This window comes from Epinephelus moara, chromosome 20 (genome assembly GCF_006386435.1).
Source record: "Epinephelus moara isolate mb chromosome 20, YSFRI_EMoa_1.0, whole genome shotgun sequence".
Taxonomy (NCBI): domain Eukaryota; kingdom Metazoa; phylum Chordata; class Actinopteri; order Perciformes; family Serranidae; genus Epinephelus; species Epinephelus moara.
This window is the reverse complement of record NC_065525.1, coordinates 35,686,001-35,706,694: the sequence shown is the minus strand read 5'-3', so window position 1 is coordinate 35,706,694 and position 20,694 is coordinate 35,686,001. Positions and strand designations below refer to the sequence as shown.

General features: G+C 41.0%; 1 protein-coding gene across 3 annotated transcripts; it reads right to left on the bottom strand.

The window, feature by feature from the left end:
- Positions 1-5,321: 5,321 nt before the first annotated feature.
- hmg20a (high mobility group 20A) lies at positions 5,322-19,920 on the bottom strand. Of its 3 annotated transcripts, none has more exons than XM_050073988.1 (9): positions 19,794-19,920; positions 17,442-17,531; positions 17,097-17,306; positions 13,673-13,805; positions 12,860-12,897; positions 11,008-11,083; positions 10,467-10,682; positions 6,141-6,273; positions 5,322-5,838 (listed from the first exon to the last, which is right to left on the bottom strand). In XM_050073988.1, the coding sequence occupies exons 2-9, from the start codon at positions 17,505-17,507 to the stop codon at positions 5,835-5,837; spliced, it is 876 nt and encodes a 291-aa protein (XP_049929945.1). In that variant the 5' UTR covers positions 17,508-17,531; positions 19,794-19,920; the 3' UTR covers positions 5,322-5,834. The 3 variants fall into 3 exon arrangements, with proteins under 3 accessions (XP_049929945.1, XP_049929946.1, XP_049929944.1); XM_050073989.1 differs by lacking the exon at positions 19,794-19,920 and adding an exon at positions 19,366-19,519; XM_050073987.1 differs by lacking the exons at positions 5,322-5,838; positions 19,794-19,920 and having other exon boundaries at positions 6,137-6,273.
- Positions 19,921-20,694: the final 774 nt, after the last annotated feature.

The window sequence follows — 20,694 nt, the reverse complement described above, 5'->3', positions numbered from 1 at the left end:
CCTATCAAATGGTGGTCCATGACCTGACCTGCATATCAATTTAGGGGTTGAGGTTGAGAACCAGTGCTCTGACCAATGTTTCAAGAGAATTTTAATGCAAGTAAGTCACACACAGCATACGTTATCCAAGACACACCACCCTATAAAATCTGAGAAAGTGAGAGAGTGACAGGACGGTATGAGTCAGGGTCAGCTGGAACAGATGCAATGAAGTCTGAAGTGACTCACATCAGCGACAGAGTTGAATACAAGGACACTGGACAATAATTTCCCCACTATGGGCAAAAAATCAATCAGGAAAACAGACCTCATCACTTATATTTTACCAGTTGTCGTCCCAACATGCTTTGTTCTGATTGTGCTTCAAGGAAACTCATTTTGTTTTCATACTGGAGGGATATCTGTCTCCTGTCAAAACCCTTTACTCTCATAAGAACTAATATCCTCCAGACATGTTGAGAAACTGCCATTGAAGCAGCATTCGTGAGACGCTCTACCAGAAGACATGGGTTTAAGCCTTTGTTACAGCAAGTGTCCATCCCGCTTAAGTATCTTTGAGCAGACCTCAGATGACAGGACACCAGCTGCAGGGAAGCTGTTCTCCGGCTGTGCACTATCTGTTAGAAAACTCAGCTGAGAATCATAAAAACTATTCCACCGAACCTCGGCCTGTTTGAAGAGGAACTTTCAGATGATACAGTATGAATTATTTGAAATCATCTGAACAGGGGTTGAATAATAGATTGCCCTACTCATAAAGAACTTTCACTCTTGATTTTTTTTAAATGTACCCAAAAAAGTGACTCAATCAAAGTGAAAAGTCGTCTCTTGGCCCAGAAACTGAGGTCAACAGTGGCCTTCAGCTGTGACTCGCTCCACTGAATATTCTATTGATTAAATAAAATGGGAACTTTGTGCCATCGCAAAACATTTTCAAAAAATCAATCACTGTTGTGTGTCATTGTGTCACAATAAAGGATTTCAATAAGTGGCCCACATAATCAAGGTGAAGCCACATTTGCCAACAGCTTTGACCATGCCTGAGTACACTAACAAAAGGTAGCTTATTCTGACCATAATAGTGCATGATTGTGCTAACAGAAACCATTCAGGACACTGAGACCACTGAGTGCCAATTCAGCACATGACGCCTGACTCATCCTCCCTGCTCTGAGTCACTCCCTCCCTCCTCTGGTCCAGGGTCTGTAGCTATTTGCTAGAGCTGGCTCCTCTCTCCTAACGTCGACCCACCACTCCACGAGCAGGAAGCCGGCCAAGGATGCAGACATGCCCCTGCTGAGGAGGAAGGGGCTGTTTTTATTTTGGTAGGTCTATCTTTGCTTAGACTGGGCGTGATGATGGTGTGGCGACAAGTGGGCAAGTAGAGGGACACGGCTTCCAACAACTCAGTCATGTCTTAAAGCAGGTTTATGGAGACAGATTGGCCACTTGGCGTTGGGTGAAACGGGTCAACATCAGGACATAAACTCAAGGTAAAATGGGATAACAAGGTATGAGTCATTACTCTTCATTATTTATCCCTTTTTCATGTTGTTTTTTGCAGCTTTGGGGCAACATCAAAGCAAAGAAAAAAGCTGTGGCTAAGCTCATTATACAAATGAGCTTTGGGGCCTACTGCACACACCAAGCAGTTAACATGTGAAAGATGATCCCAGAAGTTAAAAGGTAAACAACTCTAATACGGTAGTGAGTGTGTCCCTGGTCACAGAAGCTCCACTGGATGTAGTTCATGTCCCACAGCACATCTAACACACACAAAGGCTGGGATTTCTTTGTATTTTCTATTTTTAGTCATGGCAGCAGCAGCGTGGCTGGAGGTACGCTGAGGTTGGCTGGTTGACCACATCGCTCCAGACTGAAATATATCAACAGTAATCGGAGGGATTGTCATGAAATTCTTTCATGACATTCATGGTCTCCAGAGGATGAATCGTATTTACTTTAGAAATTCTCCGACATTTCTTCTTACTCCACCATGAGGTTGTGTTTTAGTAAAATGTCTCAGCAACCATCCATCCGTCCATCCATCTGTCCATTTTCATCCGCTTATCCAGGGCCGGGTTGCGGGGGCAGCAGGCCAAGCAAAGCACCCCAGACATCCCTCTCCCCAGCAACGCTTTCCAGCTCCTCCTGGAGGACCCCAAGGTGTTCCCAGGCCAGATGAGACATGTAATCCCTCCAGCATGTTCTGGGTCTGCCCCAGGGCCTCCTACCAGTGGGACGCATCCTGATCAGATGCCCGAGCCACCTCAACTGACCCCTTTCGACGTGAAGGAGCAGCGGCTCTACTCCGAGATCTCTCCGGATGTCCTCCTTACCCTATCTCTAAGGCTGAGCCCAGCCACCCCACGGAGAACAACTCATTCCACCGCTTGTATCCGCGATCTCATTCTTTCAGTCACTACCCAGAACTCAGACACTACCCTAGGGTAGCGTCTCTGCAACCATTTCATGAATATTGCTACAGATATGCATGGTGCCACAAGGATGAACTCCAATGGCTTTGGTGGTCCTCTATCTTTTTATCTATTCCCACCAACAGGTAAAAAATGTTCACTTACCCACTTAAAAGGCTCAACATTAACTACATTGGCACTACTTTTTGTACAACTATTCATGGTTGTCAGATGATGAGTTTTCTTCTACGGCCACCATGAGGTGGACATGTCTGGTTTTGAATGAAATATCTAAACAACTATGAGGCTGACATTTTTGTCTTTCAGTAAAATGTCTGGGTGACTACATCATGAAAATTGCCACAGATATGCATGGTGCCAAGAGAACGAACTCTATTGACTTTGGTGATCCTCTGTCTTTTTATCTAGTCTCACCAAGAGGTCAAAATTATCACTTGCATTGAAGTAGTTTAACATCAACTAGATTGGCACTAACTAGCACTAACTTTTGTTCAGACAATCTTGGTTGCCAGATGATATATCCTACTGACTTTTCTTCTACTGCCACCATGAGGTGGACATTTCTGGTTTTGTGTGAAATATCAAAACAACTTTTGGATGAATCAGCAGAAAACGTTTCATTTTTCAACTTTTTATTTAGCATCATCATCACTAATATTTTTATTCGTTAAATTCCTTGGTTTATGACCAAAATGACAAATGACTGATGTGAAGATATTAACATGTTGGCACTAGCACTGCTCAAAGTTCTGCTTTTGTACCAACATTTATGATCCCCCGGGTATGAATCGTAATTACTTTGGTAATTCTCTGACTTTCTCTCAAACTCCCATCACGTGGTTGACCTTTTTGCCTCAGTAAGTATTTTATAAAAATTGTTACAGGTATGCATGGTGCCCAGAGGATGAACTATACTCTTAGTCTTGTTAAAGTACATTGTTCATTAAGGGTTTCAATACTGCAAACATATTATTTTCCTTTGACAGTACAAGTATACTATACCAAAACAAGCTGGTGTTTCATCAGTTTCCAGGTTGTAAACATTCAAACTTTCATTACGACCTGTGACGACCAATGTCCTCAGGTATAACCAGCATCATAGCAGTCAGCCTGTGTGTATTATTACAGGGTTCCTACACATTTGGAATTTCAAAATTCCATACTTTTCCATACCCTAATTTCCAGACTTCTTGGCGTTTTTTTTTTTTTTTTTTCCAGAGAATATGCGACATCTGAGTAAATATATCAGCGTATCATATTTCACATCATATTTAATTATTCTTAATAGGCGATTGTAGCCAAGTACCATAATGGCATGCAAATAAAAACTCAGGTAAGTTCAATGTCTGGGCTGAGGCAAAAAGGTTGGGACTCTGGGTGCAAGCGATGCAGTAACGAGACGTCAGTGTTTTTTCCTTTCATGTGGCTCAGAATCGCCTTCTCCCCCGTGTTGGCGATGTCTAACGATTTCACACAAAGCTTGCATCTAGCTCTGTGTGTGAATTGGGAATCCTTGGCCAACCAGTATTTATATACGGCATTGTCAAGCCATCCATCCAAAAACTTGCATCTACCCATTGTGAACCACGTGAAACTCGTCTTCTTGTCAAAGGTGCAGTGTTGGAGTGAAACTTGATACCTGGGGGGCTGGAGGAGGGTCATGGGGCAGCGGACTGGACATACCACTTGTCAATCAGGTAAAAGGGGCGGTATGTTTTCTGAGATGTTTGCTCTCACACAAACTGTGCTTGGCCCGGCATAAAACACGATCCGGATTGATTAAATTACTTTTGGAAATACCTAATTTTCTATTTTAGAAAACAGTATTTTAGAACAGTGGTAATAGTCTGGAACATAAATATTTTTCCATACTTTATTTTTCATTTTGTATACTTTTTAATACCTGGAAACTGATCAAATTTATTTCCATACTTTTCCGTACTTGCGTAGGAACCCTGTCATTAGTTCACTGCACAAACCGACATGCTCTCCGTTGGGAGCAGAACATCTGTTTGGAACATTGTTGGACGTAACACAACGACACATGCAGCCATTGTGGACAGGAAGTCTCAGCTGGCAAAGAGGAAATGGGCATCAGTGAATGGAAACAGGAAAGGCTCATAATGTCAAGTCAAAAACAAATAAAGTATGTTAGCATGCATCCAAGCTAGTTGGCCAGCTCCTGATCGGACAAATATGAACAGTCATTTAAAATTTCCAAGTGAATCATAACGCAAATCTGATTTAGTAAAAATAATTCATGGCAGACTCATCCAGTCATTTTGCTCCTCATTCTCTGCTATGAGTGGGAAAAGTCTCAACATGATACAGTGGGTTATTGTTTCCCAGTGGCTGTGAATGAGCCACAGAGTGCAGAGTAATGTCTCGCTTTCTCCAGATTCCAGTAAATTACATCAGAGCTGCTCAATTAACTTAACCAATCCAAATCTTTTTGACTCCAAATCTGCTGTAAGTAAATAAGCCGTGGCGCTTACCAAGCACAATTCCAGTGACGTATTACAGCAGATTAACCTCATAGCTCTTTGATACAGTAGACTTCAAAACTAGGCTGTTAAGAGTCACCCATTCTTCCTAGTGTGACAAATCACAAAAAGGAAATGCAGCATTTAGTTTGGCAAACACTTAAAACCAGCTGCTTTAATATTTATACTGCAAATTATAGACACACCATCAAAGAGAGACCTTTTGAACACTTTACAGTCGCGGTTATATGAAGCACAGAAACTTCGAGAGACTTTCTGAATAAGGTGAAGCAAGAAATCTAGGGCAATGGTACCTAGTGTATTTAGCTTTGATTTCCATTTCAGTGCAAACATATTCCCAGCATGTCATGAACCTATGAAAACAAACCGACTGCTCAAATGATGTAAATACATTTATTGAAAACACAAACACTTTTTCACACAGGAAACAAAAATATAAATGGCACATTTTTCTTCAACAGAGTACGAAAAAAGAAAGTCCGCTCGACAATGTTTCTTGGATATGGTAAATACAAACCCACTGACATTTTTTCTTTGATCCGAACATGTTTGATAATGCTGTAGATATTGAAGTGGAAGCATTTGCTACAAATGACAGAAAGGAGCGACGAGTGACAGAAAACCGTTTCATGTCCTACCATTTGATTATTTCATAAAACAAACTACAGCTATATCCATAAAGTATGAACAGAGTTTTTAAAAAAAGTAGAACAATAATAAATAAATATGAGACGCTACATCACCTTCACCTACACGATCTTAGCGGAGCAATAAAAGATGTTTTGAAATCGATGGGGATGACAGATCAACAGGAAGATTCACTGTCACGGAGCAGCCTCTACTGAACGGCGTTGTGAGTCTCAATCCATCAAATCAGTGGGACTTGGTCCAATTATCTGGGGCACAAGCGTGACAACAAAAGACACGGTCATTATTCATTCACAGCTGAAACAAACAAAAATATCTAACAATGCTGAAACAATTAAAAAAACCTCTTAAGAGCTAATGAATAGGACCTTGAGGTGAAACTGTCTGCCTATAAGACTAATTGCTTTACGTTGGTCAGACTGAGGAATGAATTTTAAGGCCTACTTTAAGGCATTAGACTTTATTGACAATGCAATTAAACAAAAATAAATAAATCATGAGATTAATTGATGATGTAAAGTCATCAGTTCCAATCCAATGCAGCTGTTACCTGTCCAAACGGTTGACCACCTCTCTCACGGTGTTGATGAGATTCTCGTGATCTTGGGGGTTGCTGACGATGATGCTGTGGAGCTTCTTCATGTAGGAGTCAATGGTTTCAAGAGTGGGCGTCTCTCCGCTGGCTGTGAAACAAAAAGTATGTGACGTCAGTACTTCAAAATGTCTGAAGTACTTGTTAGTACTTGTGGCTGTTCATAGGAAACTGCAGACCTTTTAAAGGTTAAATTTTATTAGCTGCCAATAAAATGGGGATAGGCAACACCGTACTTCCCACATAATCTATAAAACAAAATCAGTCTTTGTGTTTACAGCTATGGCCACTTTATGTTTACACATCATTCAGGGGGGGCAGGGGTGCACACCAAGGGCAGAAAATCACAAGATGACAAGACCAATCAGAATATGAAGGATCCGGGCATTACAACACCAACCATGACTTGACACTACTTGTGCTTTCGCTGCAAGCAACATCAAAGGATGTCCCACAGCTGGGTCAAATAGTCTGGCTCGCAGCAGGCAAAAGCAATCTGTTGTCATAGTTCAGAAGTGTGTCACAACAATATTACCAAAACTGTCAACGCTACAAGAGGTGCAAAGCAGAAAAATGTAATTTAGAAATGTGAAAATATTTAAAGTCCCCCTCCAGACACATTTTAGAGTATGTAAGAAGACTAATTAATTTGTTAATCTTTTTGTTTAACATGGTTTCCCACAGAAAAGAATAAAACAAACAACTCTTAATAGGGGCTGAAAGCAGATCTACCCGTCCTCCCTCATTGAGAAATTCTGGATCTAGCCTTCCCCTGCCCACAACCGCTGCTTGTTGGTGGTTTTGTTTTCGCTTCCCACTTTCTTCAGCGCTGACATGATGCTACTCCGGCTGACTGGTGGCCGACTGACCCCTGAAAGAGCAGTGCGCATCAAGACAGCTATGTTTGACATTAGAAGAAACACTGGAGAGATTCTACCTCCCGTGTTTCAGTCAGAGCCAGAGAAGGAGAAGGAGTCTGTTGCCCACCAAAATCAGCGACTAGCAGATGCATTAGAATGGGAAGAAAGGGTGCTTTCAGACCTTGAGTTCGTTTTCTTTGGTCCGAATCAGGGACTAGTTTTGCTACAAAGTTGTATAATTGCCTTGAGCTGGTTCCTGTTCTCAGGGCAGCATTTACAAGCAGATCAAATACCTTGCAAGAGAAAGCTGTTCTTGATTGGTCAGAATTGGTCCGACAAATGTGACACTTTCTAATGTCACAATGGAGGGACAACTACGCAGGTTGATTTTAGCGCTGCTCATCGTGGACTATATTGCTGTCATTGTTCATTTTAGTCAAACCATACAGTTTGAAAACGAGGCGCAGCTCCAACTAGAAAACAATGTTTTGATGCATTGGATGTGCTGAATGTGCATATTAAGGCAGTACAGGAGGAGGTGCACATTAATAATCCTCCAGGACTGTAACATGCTCATGTTTAACCCAAACAATGTGTCATGTGACTGCAGTTGGTTCAGATCCAGGTCAGAACACGTTGACACAGCGTTAATGGCTGTGAAACATACAATAATATCTGCTACGATGTTACAGTGTGTTCACATTGGTCCAGTTTACACCCACAAGCTGCACACTCTGTCGTGCTTGCTGTCAAAACTTTCATTATGCTAATGCTAACTCTGCTCCCTGCACTGACTGTCCGCTCTGTGCTGCAGGTTTCAGGTTTCATTGCTGGTGTTGTGTCGAAGTCTATTTCCCCATCCGTATGTCTTTTCCGTATAAGACAGCAACTGGCTTTCACATAAGAGGCGTACCTAATCTAGCTGCCTGGCATACATTTGAATCTCAGATTTTAGGGAAGTGCACAGACATCACTCCCTTCAGTAGGAATGTGAAAACACCTCTCTGCTGACACACTTTGCACAGTTCCAAGTGAGTATAGTCAGGGTCAGACATTTTAGGGGCAATAAATAGAAGATTTTTGAGTGGAGAGGGACTTAAGTTAATTATTGGAAATTGTGCGATTACTGAAATAACCAATAAAATGTAAACGTAAACACATTAACACTCTGGAGAAGCCTTTGATGTTACCGGTTATTAATTTACTGACACTTTCTCCAAAACAGAATGTGCCACAGAGCTTCCCTGAGGCCAAATCTAAGTGGATTTTGCAATCATCTTCCATCAAGCTCTTATGAAATCATTCCAGCGGTGTCAATTTGTGCTGTTTGCAGAGTCTGTGCCTCTGCTGTGAGAGCAAAAAATTCAAATAGGTGTGGAGATAATTGCAAGCGAAAACCTGTGGGTGTAAGCTCAGCACGAGTTCTGTACTGTACGTGCATAAAACAAGTGTGAACAAAGTCGGACCACATTCCTTATAATGTAAATAATGAAAAGAAGGCATCACAGCATGACTTACACAGCCAGTCTCTGAAAGAACATAAAGTAATCCTACTGTAAAATCTGTTTAGGTATATATGTGTCCAAGAGGAGAGATTTTGGAGTTGACAGCACAGCAAACAGACAGTGGGCGTATAAGCACGCCTACATTATTATTCATATTTCACCAACTTAAACTCTGACTTTGTATCTAAACGTTTACTACGGTATTTGTGTTTGTGTCTGGGGATGGATTACCGGTACGGGATATGAAGTTAATGTTGGTTTATAATGTGCATCGATCAATATCAGCAAGCCCAAGGGCCACATTGCACACTTCTAGAAATAAAAGCAAAGCAATTTTATTTTCCCACACACAGCAGAATGTTGACTTAAAAAAAAAAAAAAGGAGGACATTTCATTTTTGTCCAAGATTCTCCAAACTAATGGCCCACGTCTACACTGTCCTAAGAGATGAGACGAGAACTCTTTATCAGCAAATATCTGACAAACTTAGGAGGCTGCAGAAATGCCCGACTTAATAAGTCATCTAGGATAGTGTTGAGTCATTTGTCTTATTTTTATTAAAACAAAACACAAGATAATTCTGTCTCAAGATGCTCCCTCAGTTTAAATGGATGCAAGTGGAATAATCTTTCATATCTCAACAGGTGAAGACTGCCTAGAAAAGTTTTAAAGGGACAGCTCACCCCAAAATCAAAACACAGGTTTTTCCTCTTACCTGTAATGCAATAGATTGTTTTGGTGTGCACTGCAGAGTTGCAGATATTGGCAGTAGAGATGTCTGCCTTCTATCCGGTATAATGGAACTAGATGGCATACATTTGGAAAAACTTAACGGCAATGTCTCTTTCCAGAAATCATGACCCAGTTACTCAAGATAATCCACAGACCTTGTTGTGAGCAGTTTCATAGAGGAACTATTTTGTCTCTACCAAACTAGACCCGTCAACTGTATCACTGTGCAGAAAGAAGCATAAATGTAATGCTGGGTTCACACTACACAATATCAGCCTGATTATAGCCCGACGCAGCGTTGTATGGTGTCGGCTTGTCGAACGCAATAATCCATTGTTTTATCTCGTGTAGTGTGCCATAGTAGATGACAACTGACACCATGTCTGGGACGCCTCATCATGTCCCGACAGAAAGTCTAGCATGTTTGATTTTCTTTTTGCCGTTGACGACTTCTCCAGTCACAGCCGTCACTTATACCGTCACCGATAGACACACAGAGCGATCTGCTGCTGTAGACAACTGTATGACAACAACACTCCAGGGTTTTTGATATTTCCTCTAGGGACGTTACCACACAGAGTAAAAAGGGGAAAGATGATGAAACAGCAGAGGCACTTTAGCAACCCCGGACCATTAGCATCAGGCTAGCAAAGAATGCTATTCCTTTATAATGGGGATATAAAATAATGAAATAAAAAAATAGTGGCTTTTACTCACCAGGAGGCTACCAGCTTCATTTGAAACAGACTACATTATAGACGGGCCGTTATTTATTAATCCCTCTTTATTTTTGTATTTTTACTTTTAATCCTCTCCCGTTTGCCTTGATAAAGTTAATGCATCGCGCCATCATTTCAAACTCAACACTTCCTGTATCTGTTAAAAATTAAAAGCCCCTTATAATTTCAGTTGAGAGAATCCCTTCATTTTCTAAAAGGCTTTTATTTTGAAAGATTTTCGCTCTGAGCACCACAAACCGAGTGCCATCTTCTGCCGACTTCTCTACACTCGGGAACGCACACCATAACAATTGAGATTGATAAACAGCACTACACGCAAGAGGAAAAATATGTATTTGGATTTTAGGGTGAACTGTTCCTTTAAGACTAAATTACTTATCATATGGACTTTTATGTTGCATGTTTGGAACTTGGATTAAAACTGTATATGGTGATATTGGTTCTTACCTGGTAGAGGTACAGAGGAGAAGCTGGAGGTGAGCGCCTGACGCAGGGTCTCCAGGTGCTGGTGGAGGAGCCCGTTGCGTCCCCTCTCTTGCATCACGTCGCCTTCCAGTCTCTCTACAGCCCCACGCATGCTCTCCACATGCTTCTGCAGCGCTGCGTTTCGCTCCTCGTACTCCATGTTGGTCTTACGCAGCTGCCGCATCTCAGCTTCACGTGCTGTTTGGGAACACAGAAGCACATAGGGAAACTGAAACAATGGTGGATAAGAGGAGGAGTCCGGAGAGAGGACAACAGGGAGATACAGCAGTTGGTGCCATCATTAATTTTTAATCTGCTCAGAGAGGTGTCTTATTTTAAAGTTTAGGGCATCGCTGAGTTCGGTGGACTGTGGAAACTATTCTGGGACGATGGAGCACTATAAAAAAAAAGTTCTCTCGAGGTAGCAGACGAATGCGTTTAGAAACACTTAGACAAATGGAAGTTTAAAAACGTCACAGCGCACCAGCTACAAAGTTTCTCTCAGCAAGACGAGTGTCTTTACCTTTGCTGTGGTTGAGAAACTCCTCTGTGAAGATCGGTATGTCAAACACAGTTCTGTCCTTCCCTTCTGCATCCTTCTGTTGGCAGCCAGAGACAGTAAGAGGTAAGAAGATAAGCTGAAAAGTGAAAACATTTGGCCGCACAGACCGTCAGCGAGAGGTGGTCATTTATCTCGCTAGGCTGTAGGTGGGAGGGTAATTTATTTCATACCTGGCCGCAGGGGAAATACAGTGATACAGTTTAAGAAAATGAGGAAGGTGATGTAACTTCACCAAGTGTGCTGCTAAGATATCACAGGCCCTGAAATGGTTTCCAGTAAATTCACAATACAAATGTGTTTCACAACAGCAGCACAAGATGCAGCGCAGGTTTCACTTGTTTACTCCTTCCTCAGAAAGAATGCATCCTTCTGTATTTCTCAGCGTAATTAAATTCATGCTGAATCCTGTATCCATTGAAATCTGGAGGGGAAACGCTGGTATCCCCAGAGGAATGCCGATTCCAATAAAGTCACCTTGACCATAATAACCCTTCAGGAGTATGCAATAAGACTCACAAAGGAAACCTCTTAATTACATGCAGAACTTAATAAAAATGAATTACACACTTAGTAGAAGCCACTTGTTTGGATTATGAACACAAACACAGCACCAAAGCGGATTAACCCAGCTTTAGTGATGCAACAATAAGCACTTAATGGGTACAGCAAGAAGAGGGCAAACAAAACACGTTTGGGTTCCTGGGTGAGGAAACGGTAAAAACAGACTCTAACTACGATGACAGAAAACTCACAGTGACTAAAACTAGTGACATTTTCACATTTTCACTTGTTGAGTCTTTGAGGAATTTGGTTTTAAAGTCAAAAGTAACCTTTGAAATTCATGTTGATTAAGCATGATATTTGCTCCCACCCTGTGAATCTGGGTGAAAGATTTTGTGCTTTGCATGCCTCAACAGAAGCTGCACAGCAATACAGTAACAATTCAATGATTAGAAGATTTATACGCTTAAATAATTATGATATTTACTTCTTAAAGGGATAGGGATAGTTTTGAAGTGTGGTTGTGTGTATTACCTACAGTAGATGACAGTCAACACGCCCCCAGTTTGGAGAAGCAGACAGGAGTACCGACACGTAAGCTAGACAATATACTGCTGTGTATGGGGCAGCTGCAAATTTTCATTTACATTTATTTATCTAAGCCAACTAAAAAAGTTCCACCTGAAGAAAAAACCAACAACAGTTCAAGTGTAAGCTATACTGATCTCATCAAATCCAACAGACTCCATTGACAAAAACAGTAACTTTAGCTCGCTGAACATGGGAGCTGCTGGTTTACTGCTGCTTCACTCGATTAGTTTGTGTTATTGTGTGACTTGGGTGAATCTGAACTTACCGTTTCAAACACCAAAGTCACACAACAACACAAACTAACTAACTTGTCGAGGCAGCGGTAGACCCGCAGCTCCTGATGTTAAACTACTGTTTTTCTCAATGGAGTCTGGCTTTCAAGAGAGCAATATAACGGCTTCAGTTCCCCATCGGAAATCTTTGCCTGACAGCAAGGTAAAGTGGTGAAAATATTCTGTACACTTAAACTGATATAGATTCTTTTAGGTGGCTAAAATACATTTTGTTGCTGACCTCTTCACAGCAGTATATAGCTTAGCTTCTGTGTCAGTACACCTGCCTGCTTCTCCAAACTGGGAGCATGCCGACTGACATCTGTATGTAATACACTGACTATGGATACGTACCTCATACAGCCCCACTTTTAAAAATAACAAACATCTGAACTATCCCTTTCAGGAAAGTGATTGTAAGTGTGATAGGGCAGGAAAGAGTTACTGACCTCGTGTAGAGCCTCGTTGGCAACCTGGTGCCCAACATCTGGAGAGGAAGGAAAGAATAAAGTAAGCAGATGGTTCATGTTTCCCTCGGTGCAGTGCGCCTTTACCACAATGTGAACTAATAGAATGAATGAAAGTCATCAAAGAAAAAAAAAGTCCCCTCTCTGCACTCTATACTGTCAAACAAATGAAATGAAGCAGAGCACCTCCTTCAGTCACCAAAGCAGAGCTGTTTATGTCATCAACATTTTTGATATCCAAACTGAGATTTATCCACGGTAACAAAATAGGACGAGATAATGAAGACCATGTGTTCTGTGAGAACAGTAACGGCTCCTTGGCCTCAGGTTGAACTATAACTCATAATCTGACCTACTACGAACTCGAAAAGTATCCCCTTTTCTTTGCCACATTTCCATCAACTGAGCAAAGGAATAATGAGTTTTGGGTTCCTCCACGAAATAATGGAATATATTCAAATACGTAGATAAAACATTTTGAGCATGTTTTATAGTCCTAAAATTATTCATTTCTGCAGAATAATATTAAAGGAAAACAGACACAAAACCACAAAATGCAACTGACGGCTTCCCGCACTATATGACTGATGTACGTTCACATTTATCAAACTGTCGGGGCAGAAGTTGTCCACCAAACATAACACCTACATTCTCCAAATTTTGCCAGACATATAAAGTATCTGATCTGCCTACTTTTTAAACAGTAGTGCCTCTAAATGATGGTGGGATAAATGCCAGACTAGCAAGCTTCAGTGGTCGATGCCAACTTGTCGTCCTGCTGCCTTTTAACCTCACCTCCTCTGTGCCGCTTGCCCTTCTGTTTCTCCTGGACCTTCCTGGTGAAATGTTTGTAGGCCTCTGTCTTCTGGTACTTCTCCAGCTCCCGCATGTAGCGCTCCTTATCTCGCTCTGCCTCATCCAGGTATCGCTGCAGACAGAAGACAGAAAGAAAGAAAAAGTGAGACGAGCTGGGAAGACTCAGCCAAAAAAGGAGGAAAATGAGATTTGGGCAAAACAGGATGAAGGAGGATTGTGGGCGAGATGGCACGATGAGAGGGAGTAATTATTTCTAATCAGGATTAGTTCCTCTCAAAAGACAAAAATCAGTAATTTCCAATATTAATAACCTACATTCACTCCTTGTTGCATGCAAAAAAGCATCTTGTAATATCATTAGTTTGGGAATTGGAGGAAACTAATAAAAACCATCTTCATGCAAAGACCCTGTCTCAAGATACCAGCATATCTGACTCAGCTTTGAGCTCATGGTTCGACAACGTGATACTAATCAGCAGCAATGCTCTACAGAATCTATCCCACCTCTGGGTTTAAAAACAAAACATTCTGCAGTGTGATTCGTTAAGTGGTTGTAGAGCGGTAGAAAGAAAAGTTCCTGCATGACACTGCCCACAACATGGTCTGTGGATTATCCTGAGTCAACGGGTCATGATTTCTTGAAAGAGACATTGCTGTTGAGTTTTCTAAATGTAATTTGTGGCGCTTTGAGCTCCACAAGCCAAGTGCCATCTACTTCCATTACACTGGAAAGAAGGCAGACATCTCAACAGCCAAAAATCTCCAACACTTGGCAACTCACACCAAAACAATCTAGACTGATTAACAGCACTACAGGTAAGAGGAAAAATTTGTATTTCTTATTTTGGGTTCGACTATCCCTTTAAGTACACAGTTTAAAATAATGTTTCTACAAGACAGACTTTAATTTGGTGGTACAAACGATGAGCTGCTGTAACTTCAGGGCTGTGAGAACTGATTATCATTCTGTTGATCCATATTCTGCCATATTCTGAAAAGGCCATCCAAGTTTTCCCTGGTTGAAGCACTTAGATATCTTTGCAGCGAGAGAACAAATTGTTATGGAAAATCTGCCCGAACATGACTGTAATAATGATTCTATCACTACAAGAAAGCAACTTCATCCTTTGTAATCTCTTTCTGCCAGTCCTGCATCACAGTCGAGGGCATATCTAGGACACGACACAAGATGCCATCAACTATGGCAAGACAATCTGTAAAAGGATGTCAAACTACCAGACACAGTCATGTATAAGTCAGTGTTTGTCAGCTTCAAAACACTGACACCATAGACTTGACAGGCTTTTGTTCTTACACTCTTTGTGCGCAGCAAGCAATTAACTAAAAGTCTCTGCTGGTTTGAGAGTGTTGAATTTGGCCTCTTAAATGCTGGCATGTTGCAGATTAATACTTTGGTCCATTCCTTTGGGGTACTGTTGGTGCAATTACTGAAAGCCACAAGTAATGACAATTAAAAATCCACCACCTTGTTAATCAAAGTCAAACAGATTTTACCTCTGGTAAGTTTTTTTCTTTAAGTGCTTTCTCAAAACCGCTCGCCCTAGATATTTACTATTGTCGCACTAATCCAGTGCTTTTCAAACTTTTTGTGCTCAAGGTACACCAACAGGCAAACCAAAATTTCAGGGCACACCTGTATTTATATCTGTGCATAGCTTCTATTACATGTGGTATTACTCTTATCACGACATGAGACAATAAAAATAAGAAAAATATGACAGGTAGCTTTTGCGATACTATGACCGTTTTTTTTCTCGTCTTTCGGTGATAGGTCGTCTTCACTGGTGCTTTGTTGTAATTTGCTCCATACAATAAAGCGATCCATTGTCCCACTCATTGCTTTCTCCTTTTAAATGTTATCATCCCTCACACCGCTGCCAATTAAGGCTTTTGATGTGTCACACACTAATAATTCACATGCACAATCAGTGACAAATAGGTTCCCTGTGAAGGTGTTTTTAATTAAATTAAATTACATTATTAAGCTAGAGTTTGCCTTTTTATTAGGAAATGGGTGCGCACAACACACTGATACAGTCCATTAAAAATTCATTCATAACTTTTTGTAAAGGCCCAGTGTTGAATATTGCAATAATAATGTGTGGTTATCACAAAATCCAACGGCACACCTGGACTGACATCATGGCACACCGTCTGAGAACCACTGCACTAATCAATATGAAAACTTATTTGACCATGTGTGCATACTGGGGTCTCTATACAGTCTTGGAATTGCATAAACTGGATATGATTGGAAAGCTGAGACTAGAGCTGCAACTAACGATTATTTTCATTGTTGACTACTCTGTCGATTATTTCTTCGATTAGTCGACTAATCATTTTGAAAAATGTGTTAAAATGTTGGAAAATGTCGGCCTGTCTCTCCCAAACCCCAAAAATATGTCATCTAATTTCGTACTCACGCCAAAGGGTTTTAGTTCACTGTCATGGGAGAGTGTGTAATGCTGCAAATGTTTGAACTGGAGAAGCTGCAATTAGAGTAATTTGGGGTACTTTTATAGTACTTTCCTATGAAAAATGACTCTAACCGATTAGTCGACTAATAAAATAGTCACAGATTAGTCGACTAATCGTTGCAGCCCTAGCTGAGACGCATATGGTTTCAATGGGATCAATTTTATTTATGTAGGATGGTGTTAGTCCCCATTGTAGCCATTTCATCATAATGAGACCATGTTTTTTTTAACTTGACCTTACTGAATGCTCCAGGTCTGTAGTTTGTGGCTGTAAAGTTTCATGAGGTTGTGATTATCCTAAAGGTCCCAGTAGATCATTTTATTCAGTAGTTTCCAGAAGAGAAGTGGTCGTTAACCAACCAGCAAAAAAATGTTAAAAGGCTTTGACACCAAATTTTGACCTTTTTTTTTTTCATTCTCAGGAGGTCAAAAATGCTTAAATTTGCACCAAATTTGAGTAAAAAATTATATGAATGAAAAAATGCTGCAACAACTTGTGTGACATAACTGAACATAGGAATGGCCATCTCATACTTCGATTAAAATGTTCTCATACACTCTAAACGTTTAAAGTTTTACTAGGCACCTTATGAAAACCCAAATACTATTACAGATTTGTTTCAGAGCTAGTGCTAAACTGCACCTTAAATTAATCTTCATGTTCACAGCTTTCAGATAATGTACACCTCTTCCAAGTGGCATTAACTGCTGACTTGCTATCTCCCCATAAAGATCCCCTGCCCTCCACCACTAAAAAAAGACAAACGTGTCTATGGTAAGGAGGACGGGACTGTTTAAAGACAATAACATACAAAGTGAAAAGCAAAGAAATGCAGAACTTTGACACATTATTCCTCACAGTCGTATGCTCATTGTGTAATCCTGTCTGGAACTTCTTCACTGACCTGCTTCTCCTCGGGGGGCAGCTTGCTCCACTCGTTGCCCAGCATCCTTGTAATTTCTGGAAAGGGCACGTCTGGACGTTCTGCCCGTAGCTGCTCCCGTCTGTCATTCATGAAGCGAACGTAGCCCGTTAGGGGAGCCTTGGGTGCGTTGCTGTCCTTCATTGGCTTCTTCCTCTTCCTCCCCTTGGTCCAGCTGCCACGTCGGGGCTTCTGCAAAGAGAACAAAAACAGATATGTTTTGAAAGTTCAGGTAGCAATCCCCCATGATATACACACTGGCAGGACATTCTTGGGAGTCCGAATTGGAAAAATATGTCATTTGATATCTGCGTGTTCGGCGCTTACCTCATCTCCATTTCTCTGGCTGTTGTTCTCTGTATTGGCTGCAGGAGAGCCTGTCTGCTCATCCATGACCTCTATGATGTCAAGGGAGATCTGGAGAAAAACAGTGGGAGATGTTAGAGTAGGAAACATTTTATACCAGTAGAGTCAGAGCTACAAACCTAACTGGTATTAATACATGATCTGGAAGGGTCCATGATTAGTTAAGGTGAGGCTTGTGCTTTCTAGATGAGCCATATGAAAAAAAACAAACAATGGACACACATTGTTGCCCGATGAAGGTGGGTTAAGCATTCTGAGACAGGGTTGAACTAAGGCATGGAGCATTGTTACCAGGGATGCTGCCCAGCCAGGAAATAGAGAGCAGACTGTTCCTTCTGCAGCGCTATCGCCATTTCTGCTTTTTGTCCAAACTCCTCCCAGCCTTGGCTCCAACTCTCCTCTTGGCCAGCCACGTTTCCTCTAATAGAAATGTCTTGCTGCTATCAATCATTATTGAGCAACTGAATGAAAAAACACAGCACCCGACTACTCAGACACTAATTTAGACTACTTTCAACAGGAGGAAGTAGTGCTGTGGAACAGCTTCATAATTAGAGATAAGAACTGCTCCATGCTAAAAAGCCCTCTGGCAAAAATAATTCTCTAGCTGAAGTCAGGGTCCAACTATGCTTTAAAGAGACTAGTCAAAATCATTGTTTGAAAAAACGTTAATGAGTGTTAAATACTTGCTTGAATACGTCAATATGTTTGACTATTTCTGACCACAAAAAAAGATGAGGTCATTTATGTTTTTTTTAAGGTGAGTGAGAGAACACCTAATTAAAAATGATGCTGACTCAGAGTCCTTGTGGGCAAACAGCCCAGGTTGAGCTCTGAAAATAGCAACAACATCCTTCTGTTTAACCTTTGACCTCTTCTAAATCACCATGTGGGAAGCAAGCTGCTGTATCCTGGATGTGGTTTCTGCCCCCTGCCACTAAGTACTGTGGGAAAAGGCACAAAGGAATTAGCTGGTCTACCACCAAAAAGCCCTTTTGGGAAGAGGATATGTGGGGGAAATTCCCCCTACATTAAGCAGCTAAGGTAAGCAGGGGTTTTCTTTCAAACATTTCTGTGTGAGCTGACACCTTATACAAGCCTTTGTCACAGATGCTGCCAAACAAAAGGAGCCCCAAAATGTCACCTAATACTTCACTTGCAGGTAGTGTTTTAAGTTTCTGAGGATTAGCTATGAACCCCAAAAATGTAAAAGCCATCAAAGAGGATAAAACAATAACCATTTTGTCTTTAGTTCACTTTCCACCTAACCTAACAGATACAGTCTGTGCTGCAGTGCCACCTGCTGGATTTAAGCACACAATGCATGATTCAAGGATAAACTGAGTGGAGTTTTACCTGGAAAAAAACAATATAACGTTGTACTTATAGGGCAGTGTAAAAAGTGAAACTGTAAAACAAAGTGGGGTTATCTTTTACAATTTGTAAAACACCACTCTGTATGTTTGGTAACCCATATGAATGCTGTTCAGTCCATCATTCAAATCTCATTAATCCAAACTATGACTACCCAAAGGGCTAACGTTAACCTGCTAATAGGACCCCAGCCCCACACACAATTAGCACCGGGTGATCCCTGTATTTTAATACCCAAAGAAATGGCCACATAGCATTAAATACCACATTAAGTTGTTATATTGGCACTTGGCGTCCTCTGATGGTTGTATTTACGTTAATATGTGGCACCCAGCCAGCTATCATTACTGTTAACGTTAAGCTAACTATATTAAGCTAACGTTAATTAAGAGCTGTAGTCGATGTGTTTAAATATTGTCACACTGGCCAGTGAGTAAGTGAGCAGAATAACATTTAACAAAGCTGCTTATATATAACGTTAAACCGAGATGTTGAAGAAATAAACACAAACCGTATGAACAGCTGGCAAACAGCACCATTGTTGGCTAGCGTCAGGTAACGTTATGTTAACCTACACGGGCTAGCTAGCGTCAACTTTAACAGCTGTAGTACGTTAAATGTGGTCTTCAGGGCGACGGCATATTATTGTACCGCCGTTGAATATCTTATATTCGTGATAACTAACGCTAGCCTTAAAAACAAAAAGCACATCGAGGTGAATATTATCGTAAACAATGGTTTAGCACTAGCATATTGGACTGATGTGCTACTAGCTCGCTAGCTAGCTGTGCGGCTAGCTACTGCTATGCTAGCACTGAGCTCGCAGACGGGCAGCTAACGTTCTGCTTTATTTTACGCTAATTCGTCAATGTGCGATTTGAAACATCGTTAAATTAAATATTTAATGCGCATAAAGTACAACTACCGAGTGAAATTTACCTCAGAGAACGTAATCCGTAGCTGTGCCTGTCAAAAATGATTTTCCTAATCAAAACAATACAGCAGCCACTGCATAGAATCAAAACACATAGACAGGCATGTTTCTGAAAGGCTGTTATTTCTGCCTGCATTTTTATTTTTTTATTTATTTTTGATATTCCACCGGACTTGTGTTGGTGCGTTGTTAGATAAAAGCATAGCAAGGAAATATATAGAGTGACAAAAATGAATTATGTGGTAATAAGATAAGGTAAGTGATGTTGGCTTTACCTGGATGGCTTCAGATTCAGCCAATAAAAGGCTCACAGAAAAATGAAACAAATAAAACCTCATTATCCATGATTTCCTTTCAAACGTCAATAGGAACCAACACAAAGAAATGAAAATGAATTTAATTACAGCAAACTGTTCTAGATATTCTACTTCTGTGGCGCCTGGTTGTTTCACCGTTTTCTTCGTCTACAATGACCAGTGTCTTTCAGCGCGTTGCTTCCCCCTACTGTTGATTTCGCGTATTACGCTTCTCACATTTATTTCCAGAGTGAGCTCCCTTGGGAAATTTCAAGCTGTATTTATCAGACGTGGAAGTAGGCTACGCATCAGGGCTTGTAAGACGAATTAAATGGATGAGATAAGGAAATCTTTCATCTGAATTGGACTTTTGTATGTTATTCAGGCAAAATGATGCCATAGGAGCAGAGATGGCAAGCATTCAGTCTGTTTGTAGTTTGTAGGACCTTCCTTACAGCCTATATTGCAGCTGCAACTTGAAATGCTGCCATCACCTTTTGCTGTAATATACCATCATCTCTCTGTAACTGACTTTGACTGTTTGAGCTCTGCCAGAGCCACACACACATATACACAGTTCAACAGTGGCAGTATTTACAGTGCTGGCAAC